We start from the raw sequence: 23743 nt of genomic DNA, 5'->3' as shown, positions 1-23743 counted from the left end.
CATCTCAACCGGTTCCTCCATCCGTAGCTCGTAGACGTGAAGCACCTGAACCCAGTCTCCCCATCCACAGGTAAGTGTACGAGGGGCCTCCCACACGAGGGAGCAGCGGTAAAACTCCAGTCTTGATGAGTCCACGGGTCTAGATACAAAATGCACCATCGCCCGTCCAGTATAGCTATAGAGCTGCACACCACGATCATTTGCCCAGGCAATCAACTCGGGGCCACACCAGCGTACCGCGTACACCTTTCCACGCCGCTCCTGCAAAATGGTGATTTTTCGGTGGCCTAAAATTCTCGTTTTTGTAATGAGCATCACTTTATCACCGCCACCCAAAAGAATGGCTCGATCTTCACTGCGGCTGTATTTTGGATGAAGTGCCATTGAATAAATTGGAACATCAAACTCCCTTCGATAAAAATCTTGCTCGTCACTCAGGTTCTGCACAGTAACAACACCCGCCTTGTCGGAGGAACCCACATGCTCCTCCATAATGTCGCAGCTCACGTCACTAATGGGGTCGATGTGATTGTTGAGCATGCGAAGCACCACACCAGACCCCTCCACCAATGCCACCACACCACGATTGGTGCCAATAACAATGAACCGATTGAACGCCACCGCCACCATAATGTGCTGGCCGCGTAACGCTTCCAGCGGAAATGTTGAAAATGAGAGAAGATTCTCCTGGTCTTCCTTCTGTTCCTCCTCCTCCTCGTCATCGGTCATTTCCTCATCGTATGCTTCTTCGTACGACCCACTAATATATGACTCCTCTTCCACCTCCACCTCCTCAATCACCTCCTCGTACCCTTTGTCATCCTCGCCTTCGCTCTGCTGATTTATTTCCTCAGAAGGATCATGTAAGTCCATTGGAAGGAAGCGTCAACCAGTCCGAGGACCTCTCTCTCCCTTTTTATTCCCTTGACGCTCCTCCACCTCCCTCCCTCCCTGTGTGTATGTGTATGTATTCCCACGCTACACCCTCTGTCAGGGTGCCAAACACGTGTAAAGAAAAACACCCCATCACCCCCCAAAGGGAAAAAAGAAAAAGGCAAAGTTAAGCCCACAAGTCAAGAAGGGAAGGAAAACAACAATACCCACACAAACAGACACACACACACAAAGTAAAAAGAAACTCACCGCGGCAGGTTTGTTGTTGTTTTTTTTTTTTTGCGTTTCGGCTTTTGTTTCCTCTTTTTTTTTTTTTTTTCACGCCCGCTTTTTGTTTCTTTTGGAAGGGAAGAGCAGTCATTCGACCCGCACAGTCATACCAGCAACACGCAAATTAAGATATCTGCAGCCAAACGACATAATTCCCATGGTAATAAAAAAAGCGGCAAACAACCTCAATTTCAACCCGAAGAAACGTTAAAGCCAAAAGTAAACAACAAAAAAGGGCACATAAACTCGAAAGTTCAAACGAGAGAAACCAATCAAGCCTGCAGAAACATCAAAGGGGTGAGCTGTCTTTTCCCTCGTTTTGATTAGTAATATTAGCCGCCACGGCTCAGGACAGACCTTAGGAGGCCTTGCTCCACCTCGTATCGATGACGTGTCAAAAAAGACCCGGTGTTCCCTGCAAACCCACCGTTGTTTTCTTTCTCTCCATCGCCAGAAGCGGTGAATTTACCGCCACTCGTCATCGTGAGTTGCTGTTGCAGCATCAAGTTGCGATACCCAAGAAGCAGCAGGGTGGAGCCAAGTAAAGTCCTCTCCCGGGACACTCCATCTTGTTTCTCACATGGGCGATGCTGCTGGCCAGATGCATCCGTCTCTTCCCGTCCGGACGGACTATCGGCGTTCTCTCCCCCAATCTTTCCTTCTAATAAGGGGCTTTCTGTCTCATTATCAACAAAACTTGTGCTGCCGCGGCGTCTCCAGTAGCCCTGTGCATCTTCCAACCTCGCGATCGTTGCAGCCAGCTGGTTACGCAATTCCTCCTTCTCTTTTTCGGCCTGTCGCAACTGGGCCTTTAGCGCGCCCATGGCAGCAGAGGATCCAAATCCTTCAGACGGCAAGGCTGCAACCTGTCGCTGAAGAACTTGGAGGAGCCTCTCCGCCGCCTCCTTCTGACTCCGTGCCTCATCCAATTCGTTTTCAAGCTGCACAACACGATCAACGGAGTTCACTGAACCAAATGATCGATTTAAGCACGCCTCACTATTTTCCATGCCGTTATGAGTTTGAGCGTTTGCAAGAGCCAGTTCTGTGCGTAGGTCCTCCAGTTGTCTCTCCAGCTCTGCTCGGATATTCATCTGAGCAGCTAAACTCCGTTCAGCGACACTGAGCTTGTCCAAAGCTTCACGCCTCTCAACATTCTTCTTCATCAGCTCCTCTTCTGTGTGCTTAATTTTGCGTCTAAAGGAACCCAAGGCCGTTTCTTGTGCCGCCGTGGCCTCTTTGAAGGCCGAAATCCTTTTCTTCTGATCTTCAATAGTAGCCGTGAGCTTCTGAACAATTTCTTCCTTTTTTGCTAAGAGCTGCCGCAAGTGGTCTTCACCTGCAGCGGTCATTCGCCGGAGCTCCGCCTCTGCGAGTAAATTCTTGTACTTAGACTCCCATTCCTGCCTCTCCGTGAGAGCGAGGTGAAGTTTGGAGTCCAGCTCTACCACCTTGGCGTTTGCGTCGTCCAGCCCACGACGAAGCTGTAAAATTTGATGATTTAGGGCTTCCTCACCCACGAGTGAGCAAGACAGATGTGCGGCGTGTGACGAAGATTCAGCGCAACCTGCTGTGACGCTGCGATGGAGGCCTGACTTCAAAGAATCCTCCAATGCTAGTGTCTCATGACGCCGTCGAGGGCGTAGCGCGTGCTTTGTAATACACGCCTTTGCTGCGTTGGACAACACCACCTGCTCCGCGTGTGGTAGCGACTTCACCGCCTGCAATACTGCGGGATCACCGCTGAGCACAACCATCACAACAAAAATATCTGTCAGTTCCATCAAACATTCCATGCCCTTTTCAAGTTCCAACGGCGTCTTTGATTCTTCACTCAACTCCGGTAAATTTGCAATTTCCGTTGGGCTTATAAGAAGCGTAAGATTCAACGTTTCCGGTGCGCCAAGAAACTGATGGGCATAATCGTTCATGTGCCGCACAAGTGCCACGAGGTTCCCTTTCCGCACCACCCAGTTCTGACGGCTCGACGGCGCCTGTTTGGTCATCTCGTCGGCTTCCGGAAAGGTCTGTGGGGATATGCGAGCAAGAATACGGTACAGAATCGCCCCATCGCGGAGGTCCTCGTACTTCTCAGGCAGCGGTTTAGTTTCAACGCCGGTGTCTACCCCCTCGCGCGCAAGCAAATGGCGCACAAGAAGAAGCACCGCTGCCTTCTTTGCGGCGTCTGCCATTTTGTCAGAAAAACCCGTCGCGTTTGTTCGCTCGCCCCACCCCCGGCCCTTGACACACAAAGAAAGAAAATAAACCCCCCTACCCCCAACAGATGCAGAAGGCCGAAAGCAAAAAAAGAGTTGCTGTGTGACAAACCAACAAAATAACAGAAAATAATTAAAAAAGAAGAAAAAAAAAAGTAAAAGATATTTCTGCACATACGGAGAGATGCCTCCATTTCGGCAAGTAAGAAGGAATGCGTCGCGAAGGTCCATCGCGTTGATAAACCGCTTCGTCGTGACGTTCAGTAAACGGAGAAGACACACACACACACAAAAAAAAAAAAAAAAAACAGAAACAACGAACACAAGAAGAACAGTCAATAATATGCCACCGCCCTCAAGGAATGGTTTATACTCGAAAAACATCTATGCTTTGAAATTGGAACTCTTCCATTTTATCTTTTCATCCGCCGTTCCCTATCGGTCAATATCTATGGAAGCTAGCACCCCTCTCCCCACAACCCTCTCGATGCAACATCGATTGTCAACTCACCTCGGCCCCTATGGCGCCTGGACTCAAATAGCACCCTTTCCCAAAAACTTGATGTTTCCAATGGCCTCTGACATCTTCTCCGAGTACTTTGCAAAGTCCGGGGCGCACACGGTAAGGCCCGAGCAAGTCGTCAAAAGTTTGTTTATGTTCACGGTCGGTGACTGGTTAAAAACACCGCGGACATATGACTTCCCCCGTTGGTTGTCGTACATGAGGGACCAGAAGGCTGTCACAGCCAACTCCTGACGGCGAAATATATCCAGGTCTCCTAAGGAATCATCTATACTGCTCACACATTCTGAATTTCTCGACTGCCACGACATTCTCTGCTCCAGAAACGTTTGCAGAGAGGCCCGCTTCTCCCCCACCTCATTCGGTGAGGAGAGGACAATCTTCATGCAATCCTTTGGTTTGGGGCTGCTATTTTCGTGCGTCCCAGTTTGCGGCGATGGAATTGCCATCAAGGCTGCCTTAAATGTAAGAAGAATGCGACTGTCTTGACATATTTGCGTCTTTAAAGTGGAATTAAAACAGAGGTTGCGGAGCGTCAACAAAGACAAAGTCCCTGTGTGATTTGTGCTTCCTGCAGTCTCTATCAGAATTGTCATGAGTTCCGCCCGCCGTACGATGGCAAGCTGCGCCTCCAACTGAAAAGAAATCGCCGCTAAAAGTCGAAATAGACCCAACGGTGTCGGCACACGCTGGCGTTCGTGCTTCAGAAAGAGAGACTCTATATGCTCAACACCCTTCAATCTCATCACAGCATGCGTAAAAGGCACCCCGCCTTTCCCACACGCCGTGGCGCAGATATCAAATCCAGAAATTACGACAGCTGCCCTTAATGCCTCCCGCTCGCCCAAGGGAACATGCTTCATGGCGTCGTTGTTCTCCTTCTGCAGCTTCAGGTGTTCACCCGATTGCAAGACGCCAAGTGTGACACCCAAAATACGGCCAAAACATGAACGAGAAAGCGAGTCGCCGGTGGAACAGACTTCATGCAGGAGGCAGCGTCGCCCCTCATTACTGCGCGCAAGTGCCGCAGACGCCTGAAAGGCCGCACGTTGAGTCGTCTCGTAGCCCAACAAAATGCGAAATGAAGAGCAAAACGATTGCCTGACGTCCCGCGACAGGGCACGACACTCAGAAAAGGCCAGGGCGCTACTCACGAATGAAAGCGCCATTACGAGAGAATTCATCTCGTCTCCCCCTACCATGCCTCCATTCTTCTTCAATGCCTGCACTTGTCCGTCAAGCTCCGTCACCTTTGCGGCAACCCAGCCAACCTCGTGCGCCTTATCATTCGCCAGCGCAAAAAGCGATAAAAGGCGGCACTGCATTCCACAGACAGAAGAAGCAGGATGAACAAGAAGTGATGCCACAAAGAGATCGCCACTAGACGCCGCGAGCGCCTCATAGAGAGCATCGCATCGCACAAGAACAATGCCGGAGACGAAGGAACAAACATGTGCGCGAATCCGCTGTGACAGGCGGTTGTTTCTTATAACTTTACAAACATGCGTAAAAAACTTGGACGGCAGGCTGAGTGGGTTCTTCTCCGCACGACTGGCGGGAGTAAACCAAAGAGAAAAGAACTCCATCACCCACTGCAGCATGACCTCGTAAGAATCCTCCAACGTCCTGTGCTGCTCCACCCTCACGCCGAAGCGGGATGATAACATGTCAAAAATGTCATCCGGCAACGGAAGAGCAAAGACACTTATGATAAAATCGCATATAACGTCGTCTGAAATTTGTTCCCTCACAACTGTATTGGAGGCAAAGAGAAAAAGCAGTCCCTGAGCCAGCGAACAAACAAAAGAGAACTGTACCGAAATGCCCTCAATACCGCTCAAGAATCGTGAGAGTGCATCCTTTGTGGTTGTCGCCGCTGGTATTGGCGTTTCACTTACATGCTCCAGTTTCTCGTTTGTTTGCGTCGCCACAAGAAGAAGTTTCAACCAACACTCCAGTGATCGCTTACCATAGGGCAAAAGAACGTTGCTAAAAGTATTCTGGTGAAACTCAGCCAAGCGACCTTGTTGCCCAAAGAGAGAGGTCATCAAGGACAGCATGGCGGCAGTTGCGTATGTAATGCCATTAGAAGAAGCCAACTCCAGCAGTTTAACTGGGAGCGCCGTCTGGATAAAATCGAAATTCTGCTCCACCTTGGCGTCGCTGGAGGCGATGCGAATGACATGCGCCAACCACTCTGCTGCAGCTGCCGCCTCCCATTGTGGTGCGGTCTTCGTGTACTCCAACACGCTGTTGACGGCGGCGCTCAAGACCGATGGCATCTCATGAAGGATGGTCATAAGTTCTGCAGACGAAGTACATAGACGCGAAAGGCAGCGGTAGACGGAGGCGCGAAGAGGCGGATGAATACTATGACGCGTTGCCCGCGAGACTGCTGGGAGCGTTGGGATGACATCCCTCAGGCACACCGCATCCATCCGAGAAAACTCCATGAGCCAAAAACAGGCATCCAACGCCACCAGACTGCACTCACCCAAGGAAGTATGGCGTGACGCACGCTGACAACTGGGTAAGTGATGAATGGCGGATCCAGACACACTTTCAATGGCAGATGTGAGTGTCGGGTTGTGAATGCCAATCGTCATCAAAAGCGGGATTGTCGACCGCAACATTTGAAGGGTCTCTGGCGCAAGCAATTTATTTAGCACCATGTAATGATTCCAAATGACAGACGAGAGAAGTTTGCAGGCGAGGGCGGCAAGAGTGGTGTGTTCCGTTCGCGTAGATGCCATGGCGCAGGCAAGATACACCTCGTCCGACAGTGCCCCGTCAACTGTAGTCGGCGTGTCAATCAACGCAGATTTGGTCCGCTCCACATTTCGAATGAGGGACTCAATCAGAGCAAACAGACCCGCGTCACGAATCCACTGTCCCATCTCCTGCGGCCCACACGCACGCTCGGCAATAAGAAGAAAGGAGAGAACAACAAGTGAGATCGATGGCCGTTCCACAAGGCCGCCGGGTCTCTCGCACCGCATCGGAGAAGATGCACTCATGTTAACTCTAGACGTGGAGACGGCGCTTGCGGCGTGTGTGGATGTGTCAATGGTGGAGAGATCCGATGCATCCCGCTGTGGCAGTAACATATCCCGAGCGTTCAAATCTTGGAGAACAATTTTTATGAGCGAGGATCCAGCGACAGACGCGATGCTGTCACGCGTCTCGCTACGAAGGTGAAAGCCAGAAATCATGTGCGATAACCACAGCAGCACGGAGGTAAACACCACCTGATCCTGCTGGTTGGATGGCATGGTCTCAAGAAAACGTTTAAATGCCCGGCTGAAATTAAGGCTTGTAAACCGACGCTGCAGTTGATCTCCAGCCGCCACGGTTATGCACCACAAACGGTTCATCACAAACAAAAACTCCTCATGAGAACCGGCTTTTGACAGGCGATCAAAGCAGTCTGTGTACTCCTCTTCAGGAATGGAAACATCTGCAACTTCCTCGAGTATCGCATCCTCCCCATCCATGGCTGTGTTTATGGATATTTTAGTCTCATCCGCGGCAAGACACGTTGCGTCATGACTTCTGAGACTGCTTTCCATGAAATTGTCAGCAGGAATATATTCGGTTCTATTCAGCCCAACTTCGTGCCTTGAAGAGGACGCTTCTCCAGCGCTGCTGCCTTGTTTACTCCGTTTTTTCAAACGTCGAAGGCGATGCACTGCCATGTTCAACAGACTGTGACTGCAGTAACGCAACGGGCCGTCCGTAGCAAAGCATAGCGTCTGCAGAGTTTCAAACGTCTCCTGTAGAATTTCCTCGTGCTGGGCCACCGCCGCCTGCAGCTGCTGCAAATGGCATGTGAACGCAACTGACTGGCTTTCATTGAGCGGCAAGCCCCGTACCTCCCGCCCGAGCGGTAACGACAGAAGCAACTTCACCATCGTCCCGATGATCCCAAAAAAACGTGGGTGCTGCCGTTGCAACAATTTGACAAGTGTCATCAAAATCGCCCCGGCACGTGCCAAAACCAGCAGGCAGTAATATGGATTCTTATCCGCGTGTAGTGCAAGCATCATATCAATAAAGAGGGAAAGTGTCTCGAGTTGTGTAAAAAGAAGCTTCTCAGCCATAAAAAGCGGTGGCCTCCCGCTGCGGCGCTCACTAGACAGCATCTCACCTGCAATTATATCCACAAGATGCGTTAGCAGCTCGCCCTCCTCCAAAAAGGCGGCGACGGACACGCGTGACACGAGTAGACGTTTGATCACCTCGCATCCCTCCATCACCACCATCACGTTGTGGTGCGCGAGCTTCGCCGTGAGCTCCGCAAAAAACGCCAGCCACTTGGACTTCGTGAAGGATTTCAGCGGGACGGGCATTTTTGGGTGGATGTACACAACACCTCCTAACTGACGCAAAACAGTAAAAAAAGAAAAAGGGCAGTAGAAATAAAATAAAATAAAAAATAAACACGACGTCAACACACGCGTAGGAAGTCGGCCACAGTCATCAAACGAGTTGAGTGTCGTCTAGTAACTCTTCGTTTTTTTTTCCTTTTGTCTTTTGCACCTCTTCCACCCTCTTTCAAAAAAAAAAAAGGTCAGAAGCGTTTTCTCGCTCCCTGCACAACCTTCACCATCTCCACCGCGTCTGCGGAGTTGTCGTAGTACGCGTACATGTTCCTTCGAATGTCAAACCCCAGGGTCTCGTACACGCGTGGCACAGCAGCCACCAGCCGCTCCATCTCCTCCAGCAACTGCTCACGCGACGCCGAGTCATCGCCGTCGGGCAACACCCTGCGGAGGTAAGCAGTGGTTTGCTGCGATGGCGTCATTGTGTGCAACCGCCACCGGACAATCTTTCTGCTCGGGTCGCCGCCCTCCACAAGCCGCAAGGCGCGTCGCAGCAGCTGCTGTGCAATGTGGCGTCTGCGATGCGTTGGCAGCACAAGGACAAGCTGAATGTAACCTTCCACCTGGGCGCCGGGCGCAAGAGGCACCCACACAACCCCCACCACGCCGACCATTGCCGACGAAACATCCTCCGCACCTTCCGTCGTGTCCGTCGCTGGGGTGCGGCAGGAGGCCACAAAAAATATATTCACCTGCTCCAGCCGACTGCGGGTGCACTCCGGGTAGGGCAAAAAGCACCACTTTTCCAGCGCCTCCACGACAGCGCTGTGTCTTCCGCCGTCCTGCTCCTTCTTCACCTCGCAGAAAACGAGGTCGGCCGTCATTGTGCAAAAAAATGCTCCACACGACTCGCTGGCGCCTTGACCATAAGATGCCGCCGCCCGCCCCCCTCACTATGCTTCCCAAAAAAGAAAAAAAAGAGAGAGAAAATGAGAAAGAGAGATGGATAGAAGGGAAAAAAAAGTAGCCCTCTTCGTTTACTTTCGCTCTCAAACGCAAACATATTCGTCCTACCATCCGTCATTGCAAGTGATAAAAGACCTGTACCTCTTCATAAAAATAAATAATAATAATAAATTCATTTTAGAAAAATATATCAATTAAAACGTACAAATGGAGCAGGAAGCTTGTGTCTACATTTTCCAAAAAAAAAAAAAAAATAAGTGGCACAACATAAAAAACGTTTCTTAACACAAAAAATAACTACCCCCTCCCTCTCTCTCTCTCTCTCTCTCCGTCTTTCTTTCTTTCCCTTTTTCTCTTTCCTTGCCGTTTTTACATAATTACTAAAAAATGCGTGCGAGGCACAAGAGTTAACACTTAAATAATAATAATAATAAAGAAAAAAACGTGTCTTTCCCCTCATTTTCTCCCCATGCATGGCTACCACTGGACGTATTTTTATATTGATATTTATGTATTCATGTATTTATTTGTTGATATATATATGCCTGCTTCCTTATATTTGTGCATGATGGTAAGAATCAAATCATCGTTGGCAGGAAAAAAATGTTTATCAAATACGGACGCCAATCACATCGGCTTCACTTCAGCCACAGTGGCAGGGTTCAGGAGTGACTGGACCGACTTCGTCACGCGTAACTCGCGGTTCATCAGGGAACTCGTGCCGTCACCACCTTCGTTGCGCGTCGCCAAGATGACGTCCTGCAGGACACCCATCGCTATTCCCACCGCAACCTCCATTGGGTGCTGGTGGGAAAAAGCCAAAAGGGATGCCGCAAAAAGATCGCCAGTTCCGGTGTAGCGTCCCTCATGGTAGGGCACAACGCCAGTAAACCGCTGCGGTGTTTTACCACCCGCCGCCATGGTAGAGAAGAGAAAGTGCAAATTTTGAGGGTCCTCCTTCATGCGGAAGGACTTGATAATAACATTTTGGGTGCCCTGCGCATGGAACCAGTCGGCTGCCTGCAAGGCAGTCGTCATATCCGTTACATTGACGCCACTCAACAGGCTTGCCTCGTAGTAGTTCGGAGTTGCAACATCTGCGCACTGAATAAGCTCCCTGTACGCCTCTAAGACTTCCTGTTTGCAGTACATGACGCCATCATCGCCCATAACCGGGTCGCAGAAGAACGTAAGCTTCTTTCCTTCCTTCTCACGCAGCGTGCGGATTTCTTTAACCGTGTCACGGATACTCCTCACAATATCGGCATTGTTGATGTACCCTGTGATGATGTAGCGATAGCTGGGTAAGAAGTTATTCGCACGCATGCCTTCCATTAGGGTTTCGTACTCCTGAAGGTCCATGCGATGGCCGCGGATGATGGGATAGCCACTGTGGTTCGAGAGGCTCACCGTGTTAACGCCATCCACGTCAAACCCATGCAGCTGCAGTGGGAACGATGCTGCCTTGTTTCCCACATAGCCGTGGGTCACATGCGATTGGATCGACAGAATCGTCTTCTCTTCGCTCATGGAATTTATTTATCTTTTATTGTTTGCTTAAATCTGAAATGTTCGGCATCAAAGCAGCAAAAAAGGAAAAAAAAGGCTCTTTTCCCCAGAGAACTAAAATCAAATGCCGATATCATGTTGGTGCATGAAGACGCACGCGAAGCCCATGCACCCCCAAACAAACAAACAAAAAAAGAAAGAAAGAAACAGAGGCGCTATAATTACTGGCAGTGATGTGCGAAGAAGACTCGTCTCAATTGAATCCCTTCTTTCTTCGCTTTGTTGTTGGTTGTTATTTCCTGCGTACGCGTTGCCGGGCCCGTGACGGCATTCCAAAAAAACTCCACTCATGGAACGCGCAAAAATCGCCGCCGCGCAGGCAAAAGAAATAACAAAAAAAAAGACAAAATAAAAAATAAAATAAATGATAAATAAGCTAGCAGTGCAAGTCGTCCAATGCGGCATGAATGGGGATGTACGTGTGGCTGCACACCATGCGCTGTGTATCCGCATTGGCACTTGTCCAGAATTGCAACCTCCCCAAATAAATACCGCGCCGGGAAGAAGTTTCGGGCTCAGGGCCTTTCTCCAACCCACCACCACCGCCGTGACTTCTGGAGCTGCCGCCCATCCTCCCCCACTTCCTCATTTTATCCCTGCCAACGGCAGAAGGCGCGAGCCGCCACTCAACCACTTCGACAAGCACCGAGACAACACTGTGGCTGGTTGAGGGCAGACTGTACGCGTATGAAAAAATATCCAGCAAACTTGCATCAGACAACAATGACGAGGAGGATGAAAGTGAAGGAAGAGGAGGCCACGGCAATTTAAATATACCCATGTTGCCGCGGTAGCCAGAGGCTGTGACGCCAATAAGACGCAGTGCCGTTGCGATGCCGTCGTGTCCTCCCGTCATCACGGCGGGGTGGTACAACTCCAGTGTAAAGCCGCACACTGTCGCTGGAACACCAAAGTCAAACTCGACCAGGACTTTTTCACAGTTGTGCACTGTAACATTGCGCAACGGGATAAGGCGTGTCATGGGAAGCATGCGGGGAAGACAGGCAATACCCAACACACCACTCGTACCGTGTACCATGTTCGTCGAAAGGCTGCCATAGCGCGAGAGATCAGGAGTGCAATTGTAGTACGATGAGTTCACTTGTGGTACCTCGGAAGTGAATTGACCCCAAAGGGAAAAATGATCCACGTACAAAAGTAAAAGGTCACTGACAGACCCAATAAAAAAGAGAGCAGCCAGATGCGTCGTTGTACCGTTTGTAGATGCGGCACCAATACCAGTATTTCTGGAAATCGTATTCGTAACGGGGGTTGACGTTGAAAATATCACCTTCCCCTCTTCCTCTCGAAACGAATTAATCTCCTCGCGTTGCAGCACCACCTCCCTCAAAGTGCCAACACCAGACACACCATCAACATCATCATGAGAGACACCAGGGCTGCCAATATCTGCTCCAGAAAATGGCTCAAGGGAATGCAAAGAGTTCCCCAAGTATAGTTGAACTTCAATATTTCCACAGATGTTCCCCGATAACATGTATCGCAGTATCCCATGCGAGACCGCAGCTCCATGAGGAAGCAAAAGAATCACGTGACGGCTAACGCGCGTAATGGAATCCGTCCATTCATCTTCCGTGACACAACGCCATCTCAATAGGTTTTTGTTGAATCCCATGACCCCGAGTACCTCTTCAAAGAGCGTTTTATTTTCGTCGTCCATACCAGGCGCATTCACAACACGTGTCAGTGGGTGCATTGTCAGTTGATAGGGTCGTTTGTCACAATTCCTCAAGACGCTTGCATGCGCGTAGCTGCTGTGTAAGGGAAGGGGGTACAGGGCCAGGACCGACTCCAGTTGGGGTTTTGTGCAGCGTGCGTAGAAATCAATCGACTCTTCCTTTTCAACTTCGCTCTCCACCTCACCGAGAGCCTCACTCCAGAGAAAACCCCTCAGCGTCTCCTCAAGCCGCATAACTTTCTTCAAACACGCCAGGCAAACAGAAGCGGTGCTGTCGTGAATACCAAGCTCAGGCAAACGCACACGATTTTCCGACAGACATTTTTCGCATACATGGCGTTGGCACCGGTCGCACTCATTGACGCCCGAGAACCACGAGAACACACGAAGACAAAGAGCGCATCGCTTTCGCTCTTCGTTTTTCATCCGACATTTTTTCTTTTCTCTAGCGCTACTGGAAGTAGCGACACAAAACTCCCCGTTCTTTTCACCCCGTTTCTTCTGTCGGTACCTAATGAACTCCGTATCCTTTGCCTCCTCTGGGAGCTGTGAGCGATGGAATGTGGAGCGCGGGAGCACCTGGTATGCCGGGTTCATGACCCAACGTGGGACACCCGTGCGGTACAAAATGAAATCACGATAAAAGCGGCGCACGTGGCTCTGAAGCCGCTTCGACTCCATCGCCACAGTCAATTCAAAATTCAATTGAAAAAGATCTGCTGGGATAACGCTGTTAACCTTCATCAGGTACATCTCTCGTCGTCCGTGTGTCGCCATCAACGTGCCAACCAGCCGCGGTGCGCTTGCGTGTTTTTCCACTGCAGTCCCCTGTTTCTCCCCATCCCCCACCTCCTGGTCCTCTTCCACGTGGCTGTTTCTTTTATCGGACTCATCACCGCCTTGAGTCGCAGCCGTCACGACAGAAAGAGGCGACTTCGGGTCTGTGAACTCAACAGTCAAATTGTCTCCTGCCTCCCACGTAAAAAGCGACCGGGCCGCAAAAAGCATGCGGCTCAATTTTGTCTGGCAACCGACAACGGCGTGAAGTTCTTCGCATGGAATACAATCAACAGGCTCGCCAAACACCAATATGGGGGGCAACGCCATCGGATTGCAGCCCGAACCGCGAATTGAGAGACGCATATAACGTGCAACAACAGGCGTGCTTTGATTGAAACTGCGACCAGACGTACCAATGCCTGCCACCACCTCCTCTACAAATGATAAGGGGGCCTCTTCAGTGGAAGGGCGGTGCAGCTCAAAAAAAATTAAATGCGGAGATATTTGCCGACCAAAAGATGATCGGCTGCTAACACATAGCGGGAGCGGAACATCTTCCAAGACGCTCCTCTCGTGCGTCTGGCCCACGTAACAAAATGTTGAGAGAGAAATAGAAAGTGCCGCGGCATAAGGCGCCATCTGAACGGCATTCGCCACCAGCAATGCCACATGCGTGACGTACGAAAGAGAAGGCAAGGAAATGGTAAATTCCACCCCCTCAAAGCACAATGGCATACAAAGGGGTTGTGAAAATGGGTGCATAAGGCCCTGCAGCATGTTTAGCGTCGGTGTAGGGCCCTTGCCCGACCACGAGAGAAGGGGGAACTCCCCATCGCATTCGACGGGTGGGTTCAAATGACGCATGGGCGTCAATGGAAACAGCCCCTCCCGCGAGTTATTCCAAGGAGGTTCCTCCTCATCTAATGTTTCTGCAGAGGACCCCTGCATCTTCGAAGGTGGAACCAACATTTGGACGTTGATGATAGATGAAAGCCGCGATGGGTGTGAGAGAAGAACTATCCGATGTTGCACAAGTTCCCTCGGGAAAAAACCGCCTTCCGAAAGAAAAAACGTCATTAAAAACTTGTGTACCGTCCTGTTTATAATGACACCGCTCTTGTGATCATCATGCTCCTCTTTGTCAAAAGACCCAGAACCATTCTCCCTGGCCTGAAAAGTCATGTGCTCAATGCGCTGTGCTGTTGCCCACACCACGGGGCTAAACGCCACTGGAGCTCCTTCGCAAATTTCCACAAGACAACGCCATACCCATTCCATCGCCTCCTGCTTTAAAAAAGCTGTGCGAATGCAAGAAGTGGCGGCCGCTGAGTTGGCCACCAAAAGAATGATATCCCGCACCCAAGCCCTGGACTCCAGCAGTAATTGAGCCACATCCCTCTCCTCATCAAGTTCGCTGAACAGCCAGCTCACAACCCAACCAACCGACACAATAATAGATGCGATGATGCTTACCTGTGTATCATCGCTCACACAGACACGTGGAACCCAACTGTCTGCCATTTGAAATCGGTCCACGTGCAGGGATTCCCTTCCCCAAAAGGTCTGCAAGAATCCACCACCGTCATTCACTGATGCCGCGTCAGAATTTATACCCACAAGGGAAGAACGAGAAGAACAAGAATAAAACACGGGAAATAGCGCTCCAACAGTAACAACAGGACGAAGACCATGTGCCTTAACATGTCCAGCAAGTAATTGAAGAATTGACTGTAGGCTCTTGTTCGCAGAGACTGGGTCCACCGCACTAACGTCTAAATCGTTTCGGCGTCCCGATGCGACATTCGCCAGATTTGTTGCAAGGTTATTTCGCCCTTTAGGCGATGAAGGAGGGAGGCCCCGCCTCTTCACTGGCGACTTCCTGGTTTTTATAGGGGAAATGAAGCGTTGGTAGCTGCTTGCGACTTGCCCCATCTCGCGTGCTATTTTGTCCTCCTGCAAAATCACAGTACCCGCATGCGCCAAACTAACTTTTGTCCCTGATCCATACCGCTCCAAATACGCAGCAAAAATGCCTGCCACATGATCTTCACAAGGCGGAAGTGGATCTAAAAATCTCTCCGCGCATTCCTTAACCCGCTCATTCTGCTCAACAATGTTCTTGTGACCAGCAAAATCCGTGCCCCGCCGCCATGTCAGTGAAGAAATTGCCCCAAGTTTCTCCTCATCTGTTTGGTTTTGCAACGGTTCATGCAAAATGAGCAGTTGAAACTCCGTCTCCAGTGCGGATACATAAGAGTCCAACTGCACCTTTGCAGATGATGGCTTGTAATCATAGAAACATCCGGAAATTGCCAGACGACTCAGTCGAACAACAAGAAGGGCAACAGAAGAAATCCTGAATGAGTGTGGCAAGGTGATGGCGGTACATGAACCAAGAGCCAATCGACAGCACCAGTCCCCCAAGCCAAACGCGTTACAAAAGCGAATAAGCTCCTCGTTCCAAAGACAATCACATTGGCCCAACGCACCGCGGCCCGCTTGCTTGGGAAGCGGTGGAAAAAACTCATTGATGAGCGGAGGAGCCAAAACAGGGTTGCCATCCAAATCCATGTTGCTATTCAGTGAATTCGTGCAGTCTCTACCCGCTTTAAAGGGAACCAACAAACGCCTCACCGCTTCCTTCAAGACGCAGCAATGTGTTACATCCACACCCGGTGAAAAGTACAGGTACGGCGTTATCGCATCTTCATCCAAGACGCTAGAAAACAATTTGTAGGGTGTTGAACTGCGATCGCCAAGCGTCCACGAATGTACACCGCTACTTGTGAGAGGCTGTTGAAGAGCTGATACCGCAATTCGCAGTGGGATGTGGACCCATCTTGCCTTGTCAACAGAAAAAATAGGCGGAATGCAGCGGTTCATGGGCGAAAAGGAAAACAGGCCGGCCTCCTCACCTAAGGCATGAGCATGAAATGTGGTACCGTTACCCCCCATAATTAGCGTACTCGATTCAATAAAAAGCAGATTTATGGTTTCCTCTGTGAGACAACCACCGGCAAACGCAACAAACTCACACACAACGCGCACCTCAAATGGGAAGGATGTGCGCGAGCATAAAGTAGGGATTGCGCGCATGGCGTCAGACACAGAAGCAAAAAGATCCTTCTGTGGAACACCTGCGTGCATAAGTTGCCCAGAAACGGTATCCACAGTAATGACAACAACGACTCCCGCGCTGTTGCCTTCCCTGGCTGCTCCCTTGTCATTCTCAAGATCCGTTGCTACACCGCTCTTTCGTGCATTGCAGCTCACTTCCTCCTCCAATATGGTGTCGTGTGCGAGATCCGGCCCCCTGCCTGGTGTTGATCTCACATGCTCTTGACACATGCGAGCATCACACATTGCCGGAAGCTCCATGACTATAAAATAGCACGCATCGGAATAACTGTGGTGGAAAGAGGAAGAGGTAGTGTTGGTGGTGGTGGTGTTGGGACACACTAACACCAGTTTTCCCGACATGTATATTAGGCGGTGGCACAACACTTATATTCTAAAGAAAAAGCGACTGCGGGGCATTACGTTTTTTCAATAAGTGGGTTAGGGGGGGGGGGATGAAGAGAGAAAAAAAGTAAAGTCGGAAAAAGAAGCAGAGACACTGACCGGAGAGTGACAGACAACACATCATTCATACAAAACAAAATGTACCGCCCAACCAACAACACGACAAAAAAGAAAACTCTCCGAGATAAGCCTACATCCACAAAATCAAGTACAGAAAAAAAACCAAGGACAGTGCGTACATGGTATATGCGTTCCGGCCGGCTCTGTGTCCCCGATCACGGACAAGACATCTATCCCAACGCATTTGTAATTGAATTCTTGTTTGTTTGTTTGTTTTCTATTTGCTTCCTTCTTTTTTTTTATTTTTTCGTTCGTAGTTTACATCGTCGGGACCTCACACTTCCCTCTCCTCGTCCCCACCGTCCCTCCCCAGTCACGCATGACCTTCCATTGGTTTCGGAGAATATCAAAAAAGATGTAGTCGTCCGCAATTACCGCGCTGACGCCGTTGTAGTAGTCGATAAACTCGGCGTATGGGATCAACCCGTATTGTTTGTTCTCATCCCAAACGGTGAGGAAGCCCTTGAGCAGTTTGTCCGCGGAGAAGAGTCTCTCCACCGCCACCACAGGGTGCTGCTGCGCATTGTAGCGGGCCTGAATGTCTAAGATGTTGAGGTAGCCGTCTCCATCAAAGTCAAGCTTGCGGAATATTTCCCAGACGGCATCCTTCCGTTTTTGGCTCATCGGCCCACGAACGTAGTCCATGAATAAATCATAGTCAATGCAGCCTTCTTCATTCTGCGGAAAGGCTTCATGAATGCTCCTTGCATTATTGCTAATCGTGGAATTCGTCTTCTGCGTGTCCTCAAATGACAATGTGGTGGAAAAGGCACGAGAGTCACGAACAAGCTTTCCAATGTTCTCCAACGACATCCACCGCTTTCCATCCTCGCTGACGTGGCGAAAGTGACGTCCCATTGCCTTGATGCCAATCTCAGGAATGCCATTGCCGGCATACACAACATACGCATCTCTAATCTCACGCAGGAGATCTATCACCTCGCCAGGGACACGGTGTGTTTGATTCAACTTCGTCGTGATGTCATTGCCAATGTCTGCAAGAGTCGTGCCCGTGCGCGTGCGCAAACGACTATCGTCGCAGTGCACTACTTTATATCGCTTCGAGTCGCCGTCACGCTGATTTTGCGAGGCTCCCAAAGTGAATATAGAACCCTCCTGGAAGTCATCCGTGAGAAAGTGTTCACCATTGTCCTTCAGATACACGTCAAAGGGATACGCAGGAAAGTGTCGCTGCACCTTGTAGCCTAGAGGGCCCGGCATATCCCTCACCTCCTCCAGGTAGAACCCACGCCAGCGCGGAAAGTAGCATCCAAAGAAGTACCGCTGCACGTCACGCTCGTGTTGTGAGAGCTGCACACTGTGAAAAAGAAGAAAGTCACCGCGTTCGAGACGATTTACCTCACTGTAAAGCGTCGTATCCATTCGAACAAAGATCTGCAAGAGCGACACACAACGTGACAAAATGCACAAAAATATCCAAGCAACACACCGTCTGCCCAGTCCCCTTTGTTTGCCTTCGCTCCTTCCTTCCCTGCTGTTGTTTTTTCTTCTTATTCTTTTCTTCTTTTGCTTCCCGCCTTGTTGGGCTTCCCTTTTCCCCCCTCACCTTTGTGCGTGTGGTTGCGTGCATGTCAGACAGTAATGTATGCAAATAAATGTGGAAATAGGGAGAGAAATGGACAGAAAAGAAGGGTAAAATAAAAATAAAATAAAAAACGTCAACCCCAAGCCGTTTTCCACCCCCGCAAAAAGGCGTAAGGCGTAATCCACCCCTTCTCTCCAGTGAAGGAGGCCCGTCAAAGGCAGAAAATCACTTTAACGTCGCACCGCATGACAGACGCATGCGCCACTATTAATGGTAACAAAATAAAAAAATGAAAATAAACAAACACATAACGTCATTTCTCCCAAATCCGAGATCCCGCACTCCCTCGCTCTCAGCGCCGCTCTTCATTCACGTCACCGTCGACTCGCACCCGCTCGCCTCCTGTTTGCAGAATGTCCCCATTCACAAAATGAGGTGACGCATTTGGCTAAATGCACACGCACTGGGGTTTGTGTGGCTCAATCAAATCATTTTTCATTTTTTTTCTTCTGCATCCCTCATTCTTCTCTCGCAGCAATTGCGCGTGCCGTGGGGGGGGGGGGGGGCAAAAATAAAAGAAAGGCGGTGTGTCTGCATTCAAATGGGGGCGGTAATAAGTAAAGACTGTAAGGGTCGTAGTGAAAAGACGTTCTCTTCTTTTAAATGTTTCCAATATGATTTTTTTCCATGTTTGTTCAATGGGAAACCCCCTCCCCGTTTTTTTTCTCCCACGCTGACCGGCGGCACCGGTCCACGGGTGAAAAACACGCACCGCTGGGTAAAAGCAATTGAAGCGCTGAAAAAAAAAAAAAAGGAAAAACGATGAAGAGCAAAAACAAGGGAGAAAAAAAAAAAGAGAGAATCACCCAAGGCAGCGGCAATTAACCAACACCGTTTTTCTCTGATGCTGCCCGATGGAACCCTCTCATTTACCGTATTCGTCGTCCCTGTCCTTTTTTCCCATCCTCGTCATTCATCAGCGGCGCAGACACACGCCCATACACATCCCCAGACACCACTCCTCTTTGCTTCTTTGAGGCTCATTTGCGGTACCACGCATTCGGTCGCGAGGTTCGTTTCGCTTGTGGCAGTCCCAGTGCTCGAGAGGGGTTCCTCGTGGGCAACGCCGGAAAATCCTCTGGGTTCGGGTAATACCCCGCAGCTCCTATGGGAAGCAATGATAGGCGAGGCTGCTGCCGTTCCTGCGCTGCACCCCAAGCAGTAGGACGAGCACTGGTGGCATCGCCAGACAAAGAACGCTCATTGCCGCTTTTTTGACTGGCATGTTTATTATCTTTTCCCCACAAAGTCTGTTGGGACCCCTGCTGCTGCCGCGGTTGTTCTTTTTCTTGTGTCTCTGACTGTTTCCCGTGTGCCTGGTTAATAAGAGCGGCACTGCCTCTTTCCAGCCACACATTGCGTCCGCCGCTGTTATTCCCCTTTTGCCTTTTCGACCCCTGTTGAATGCGTTCCAAGTATTCGGTCTGTTTCTTCCACTTCTCACTATCCTTTTTCTTTTTCTCCTCCTCCTCCTGCATCCGCTGGGCATGCTGCACCTCGGGTGAGTTTCGCATCTTCTCAATCTGCACAAGAGCATCGCGTCTCTCCGGAAGCGGGACGGTGGCAACGACCAGAGGAAACACCTTCTGAAAGGCGCTTTCAGATGGGAAAAACTCTGTTCGCAGGCAGTTGTAGTAACGCATCGTCAACATCTTCCCGCTCATAAAGTCCGCCGTACACTCACGGAATCCTTCCATTCGGTGCAAGTCGGGTAATTCTTCTCGCAGAACGGCGTCCAAGGCACCCCGAAGCTCGGTGGGGTTCAGTGGCACCCTATTCTTTGTGTTATACGTCTCCGCACTCTCCGAGAGACCAAATGCCCTCGGATGCGACGTCGCTTGTAGCGCCACATCCCTTTCACGAACCTTACGCATGAGCGGCTTCAACACACCGCGAGTTCGAAAATGTACCGGCAGTCCAGGTGCGTCGCCCCGCACCCAATCCATGTGGTTGTTGCCGCCCCCTTTTCTTTTCCCCTTAAACCCACCACCGCTGCCTCTTTGCGCGCATGCCTGCATCAACTTCACCGTCTCCTGCTTGTGCACGTAATCAAATGTGATGCTGATGACATTTGCGTTGAACCCCGTTGCAGGCGTGGTGCTAGTGGGAAGGCTGCTAGACGGGTTTGTGGAAGAGGCATCTGTCGTGAAGAGCGCCAGTCGCGAGCGAACACCATGCACGCGCTGCTTGTGAAGCGCCAACTCCAAGTCGGAGACAAAAACTCTCATCATTGGATCTAGCGATGCACACGCGGGGTGATCACACAACTCGTGCTCCCGCTCAAAATGTTGAAGAAGTTTTTTTCGATTTTCATAGTACCTAAAGAGAAACTCGCCACGGTTGCATATATCACATGTAAAGTGATGCTGCTTCATGTGCTCAAGAAGATGGTCCTCGTCGTAGAAGCGTGTCTTTGGACAAAATCTGCAAAATGGGTGCCCCAAGAAAGAGGGAGAGTCGTGTGGGCACACCCCGTCCATGTGCAACCGTAAGTTCTCCTTCGAGTACACCTGATGCTCACACAGGAACACAGATCGATGCTGAAGACAGATGGTGCAATACCCCAACCCGTGATCCGTCTTTAGATGCTCGTGCAGGGGATACATCTCACAGAAAGGTTCCTGCACACCCCTACACCAGCATTTGGGCACAGGACAGACATACTCGTACATTTTTCTCAGTTCATTCGCCAAGGCCTTGCCATGCACAAAACACTGCAAGTGACTGTCAAACCCGGACACGTCCTCCATCGTCCGAATCAATTCGGCGCTGAATTTATCCTCATCATCGTCCTCACCTGGCGGAGTGCACGTCACAATGACCGTCTCGCCCTTTTCTCGACAAACTGGGCACACACCGTGATCAATGGAGTGAATGTGCAGCCCGCAGACATAGCACACGTAGTGTCCACATTTGAAGACGGCTAATGCCTCACATGTCGCAGCACAAATAAGGCATTCAATCGGCACCAACCCCACCGCACCGTTTTCCATCCCAATCGTACTGCTTTAAATTTCCAACCAAATTTTAATTGTCGCCTCGCCTTTTGAACCTTCTGGTTTCTTTTTGTTTGTTTGCTTGTTGTTGTTTTTTTTTCCTTTGCTTCCAACGCGTTGATCGCCCTATGTACTCTGTCTCCCCCTCTTTTGCCGCTGTTTGTCTGTGTGTCTGCGTGTGTTTTATTTTATTGTTCGCCTTTCCTTTGCGACTCCCCTTCCGTGTGTCACGTGTACTGACGGCTTTTTTTTCTTTTTTTCTTTTTTTATTTACTTGTGTTTTCCTCTCGACCACCCCCTCTTTGCGCCCCACAACCCACAAGCGACACGGAAAAGAAAAGACACATGCGCAGAGTACATGAGAGCGCCACGCAGAATTGCGTTCCCCCCGTCCTGCTGGCGCCGCAGGAAGACAAAAAAACAAAAACAAAATATAACAATTGGCTTCAAGTAAGTAGCACACACACACACACACAGAGAGAGAGACAGATATAAAAATATATACCCGCATTGAATACAAACCAAGAGAGGAAGGGGGAGAAAAATAATAAAAGGGAAGGAGTAACGTCAGTGCAGCCAGCGACAGCCTCCTCTTCGTCTTTGTTTTTTTTTTTCTTCCGTTTGATGTCTTCATCTCGGCAATGTCAGAATGATGGAACAACAGAACAACGCCCCCCTCCACTGCAGCAGCACGTACTCCTTCGCTTTTTTATCGGTGTGTGTCTGCCTCTTCATCCAAAAATAATAATAACATCTCTAAACACGCGTAAGAACATACAAACGTAAAAGTAATCAAGACAACAAACAGGCACACCGTACGAAGCATGTGTGTATTGCAGTCTTGCCTCATGAATGCCCAAATAGCCACACACGCACCAGCGTCAATATATATAGACAGACAAATGCACTCCGTCAGTGGAGCAACGGTGTGGTCATTGCGTACTGCAAACAACTCCAAAAAAAAAAAAAAGGAAAGTCCAACTAAGACAGTTATTGAAATCAACAATATAAAGAAAAAGATTTTAAAAAATATACCAACACGCCCAATAAAAAGTAAAACGACAGTACAAAATGCGTTCCACCCCAAAAAGAAAGAAAAAATAATAATAATTAGAAAAAGTTGATGAATAAAAGGGGTGAATCTAAGCGGTTACATCTAAAAGTGAGTAAGCATTGGTGATGGCGGCAACAAACAGTGCCGTTAGTGCATCCCCGTCATCGCCCCGCGAGGGTTTGCGGTGGGAGGACCGCTGGGCAAAGGAGGAGTTGTTGATGCTGAAGGTACTGGTGGTGAGTTCGGTGTGTCGTCAGTTGGCCCCAAGTTGGACTGACTGGGAAGATTTGGGGGGATTTCCCTTGCGTCCACTGCCTCTACCACAGTGGCGGTAAAATCCGCCTTCTTCTCTGCTTTCTGCAGAGGCAACGACTCGTCCTCATCCGTCACGGCAGTGTGCTTAACGCGTTTCTTTTTCTTTCTCTTCATCAACTTTTTCTTCTCATCCGCTTCATCCTCAACATCCCGCTTCGAGGCTCGCGGGGTCCGGTGGCCGCTGTCGCTTGTGGCACAGCTGCCGTCCGCATCCGCACGTGTTCCTCTCGTCAAGATGCCGCGCGTAAAAACGGGGGCGTAGACAAGTGATGTGTAAAGCGGCCCCATCTCCGTGTGGGATATCAGGAAAGCGGTCGAGAGACTGTCAATCGGCACCTCGCGGTCCACTTTGACAAACGACGGGAATGTCGCATTTTCTTGGTCGTCACACTCCAGCGTCAATGCCTGTTTTCCCGCTGCCCATGGCGGCTCTACGATGGTGGTCACCTCGTACCTCGCATCGTCGTGGATAAACTGAACAGCATTCAAAACGACATCATGCCTTTGTGCGTCGCGGTTACAAATCAGAGTGGCATACTCTCGACTGCTGATACGTTGCTCGGTCTTGACACGCTGGCCAGATTCCATGGTCCCCATAAAGGCGCTTTGCACAGCCTGTATTTCCGCATGGCGCACGGGAGATGCGTCTCGCGTGACGCTGCCCTCTGATCCATCTTTCTGCCCAAACGAATTGCCTTTGCCAGCGCACCGGATGGAGTTGAAAAAGTACATGCATTCACCGGAGGGATGCTCACGTCGAATGAGAAGCCGAACATCGTTGATCTGGCTGTTGCACAACAACGTGATGGTGAGTGTGGATGTGACGCTCTGTACCGGCAATTCCTTCGGGCATGACGCACCAAATAATAAGATGTGTTCTGCATTGAAAAC

General features: G+C 50.1%; 9 protein-coding genes across 9 annotated transcripts, besides 23 other annotated features; all 9 read right to left on the bottom strand.

Moving 5' to 3' along the window:
* Tc00.1047053509059.89 (vacuolar assembly protein vps41, putative) lies at positions 1–873 on the bottom strand (the record flags this gene model as incomplete). Its single annotated transcript, XM_805810.1, has 1 exon — positions 1–873. A coding segment is annotated over one exon (873 nt), but the record flags the coding sequence as incomplete, so codon positions are not given.
* Positions 1–1686: a sequence feature (heterozygous, non-Esmeraldo-like haplotype).
* Positions 683–825: a sequence feature (GA-rich).
* Positions 1153–1236: a sequence feature (A-rich).
* Positions 1497–3764, bottom strand: Tc00.1047053509059.80 (hypothetical protein, conserved; the record flags this gene model as incomplete). Its single annotated transcript, XM_805809.1, has 1 exon — positions 1497–3764. One exon carries the CDS (start codon positions 3762–3764, stop codon positions 1497–1499), a length of 2268 nt encoding a protein of 755 aa, XP_810902.1.
* Positions 1687–2059: a sequence feature (areas merged during assembly that could not be assigned to a particular haplotype. This can correspond to areas where the two haplotypes were merged or to regions with more than two copies in the genome that were merged during assembly.).
* Positions 2060–3011: a sequence feature (haploid, Esmeraldo-like haplotype).
* Positions 3012–3083: a sequence feature (haploid, non-Esmeraldo-like haplotype).
* Positions 3084–8405: a sequence feature (heterozygous, non-Esmeraldo-like haplotype).
* Positions 3915–8252, bottom strand: Tc00.1047053509059.70 (hypothetical protein, conserved; the record flags this gene model as incomplete). The annotated part of the gene is made up of 1 exon (XM_805808.1): positions 3915–8252. The coding sequence occupies one exon, from the start codon at positions 8250–8252 to the stop codon at positions 3915–3917; it is 4338 nt and encodes a 1445-aa protein (XP_810901.1).
* Positions 8320–8343: a sequence feature (AT_rich).
* Positions 8406–8586: a sequence feature (areas merged during assembly that could not be assigned to a particular haplotype. This can correspond to areas where the two haplotypes were merged or to regions with more than two copies in the genome that were merged during assembly.).
* On the bottom strand, positions 8474–9109 carry Tc00.1047053509059.60 (hypothetical protein, conserved; the record flags this gene model as incomplete). The annotated part of the gene is made up of 1 exon (XM_805807.1): positions 8474–9109. The coding sequence occupies one exon, from the start codon at positions 9107–9109 to the stop codon at positions 8474–8476; it is 636 nt and encodes a 211-aa protein (XP_810900.1).
* Positions 8587–8600: a sequence feature (heterozygous, non-Esmeraldo-like haplotype).
* Positions 8601–9361: a sequence feature (areas merged during assembly that could not be assigned to a particular haplotype. This can correspond to areas where the two haplotypes were merged or to regions with more than two copies in the genome that were merged during assembly.).
* Positions 9190–9248: a sequence feature (T-rich).
* Positions 9339–9391: a sequence feature (AT_rich).
* Positions 9362–23743: a sequence feature (heterozygous, non-Esmeraldo-like haplotype).
* Positions 9496–9550: a sequence feature (GA-rich).
* Positions 9606–9634: a sequence feature (AT_rich).
* Positions 9682–9734: a microsatellite.
* Positions 9819–10721, bottom strand: Tc00.1047053509059.50 (pyridoxal kinase, putative; the record flags this gene model as incomplete). The annotated part of the gene is made up of 1 exon (XM_805806.1): positions 9819–10721. The coding sequence occupies one exon, from the start codon at positions 10719–10721 to the stop codon at positions 9819–9821; it is 903 nt and encodes a 300-aa protein (XP_810899.1).
* Positions 10876–10911: a microsatellite.
* Positions 11082–11125: a sequence feature (T-rich).
* Positions 11137–16719, bottom strand: Tc00.1047053509059.40 (hypothetical protein, conserved; the record flags this gene model as incomplete). The annotated part of the gene is made up of 1 exon (XM_805805.1): positions 11137–16719. One exon carries the CDS (start codon positions 16717–16719, stop codon positions 11137–11139), a length of 5583 nt encoding a protein of 1860 aa, XP_810898.1.
* Positions 17080–17136: a microsatellite.
* On the bottom strand, positions 17140–18264 carry Tc00.1047053509059.30 (calcium-binding protein, putative; the record flags this gene model as incomplete). Its single annotated transcript, XM_805804.1, has 1 exon — positions 17140–18264. The coding sequence occupies one exon, from the start codon at positions 18262–18264 to the stop codon at positions 17140–17142; it is 1125 nt and encodes a 374-aa protein (XP_810897.1).
* Positions 18536–18558: a sequence feature (AT_rich).
* Positions 19227–19289: a sequence feature (T-rich).
* Tc00.1047053509059.20 (hypothetical protein, conserved) lies at positions 19468–21480 on the bottom strand (the record flags this gene model as incomplete). The annotated part of the gene is made up of 1 exon (XM_805803.1): positions 19468–21480. The coding sequence occupies one exon, from the start codon at positions 21478–21480 to the stop codon at positions 19468–19470; it is 2013 nt and encodes a 670-aa protein (XP_810896.1).
* Positions 21728–21766: a sequence feature (A-rich).
* On the bottom strand, positions 22685–23743 carry Tc00.1047053509059.10 (uncharacterized protein; the record flags this gene model as incomplete). Its single annotated transcript, XM_805802.1, has 1 exon — positions 22685–23743. A coding segment is annotated over one exon (1059 nt), but the record flags the coding sequence as incomplete, so codon positions are not given.

This window comes from Trypanosoma cruzi, genomic scaffold (genome assembly GCF_000209065.1).
Source record: "Trypanosoma cruzi strain CL Brener 1047053517131 genomic scaffold, whole genome shotgun sequence".
NCBI lineage: Eukaryota > Euglenozoa > Kinetoplastea > Trypanosomatida > Trypanosomatidae > Trypanosoma > Trypanosoma cruzi.
The sequence above is the reverse complement of the archived record's forward strand: the minus strand, read 5'-3'. Positions and strand labels throughout refer to the sequence as shown.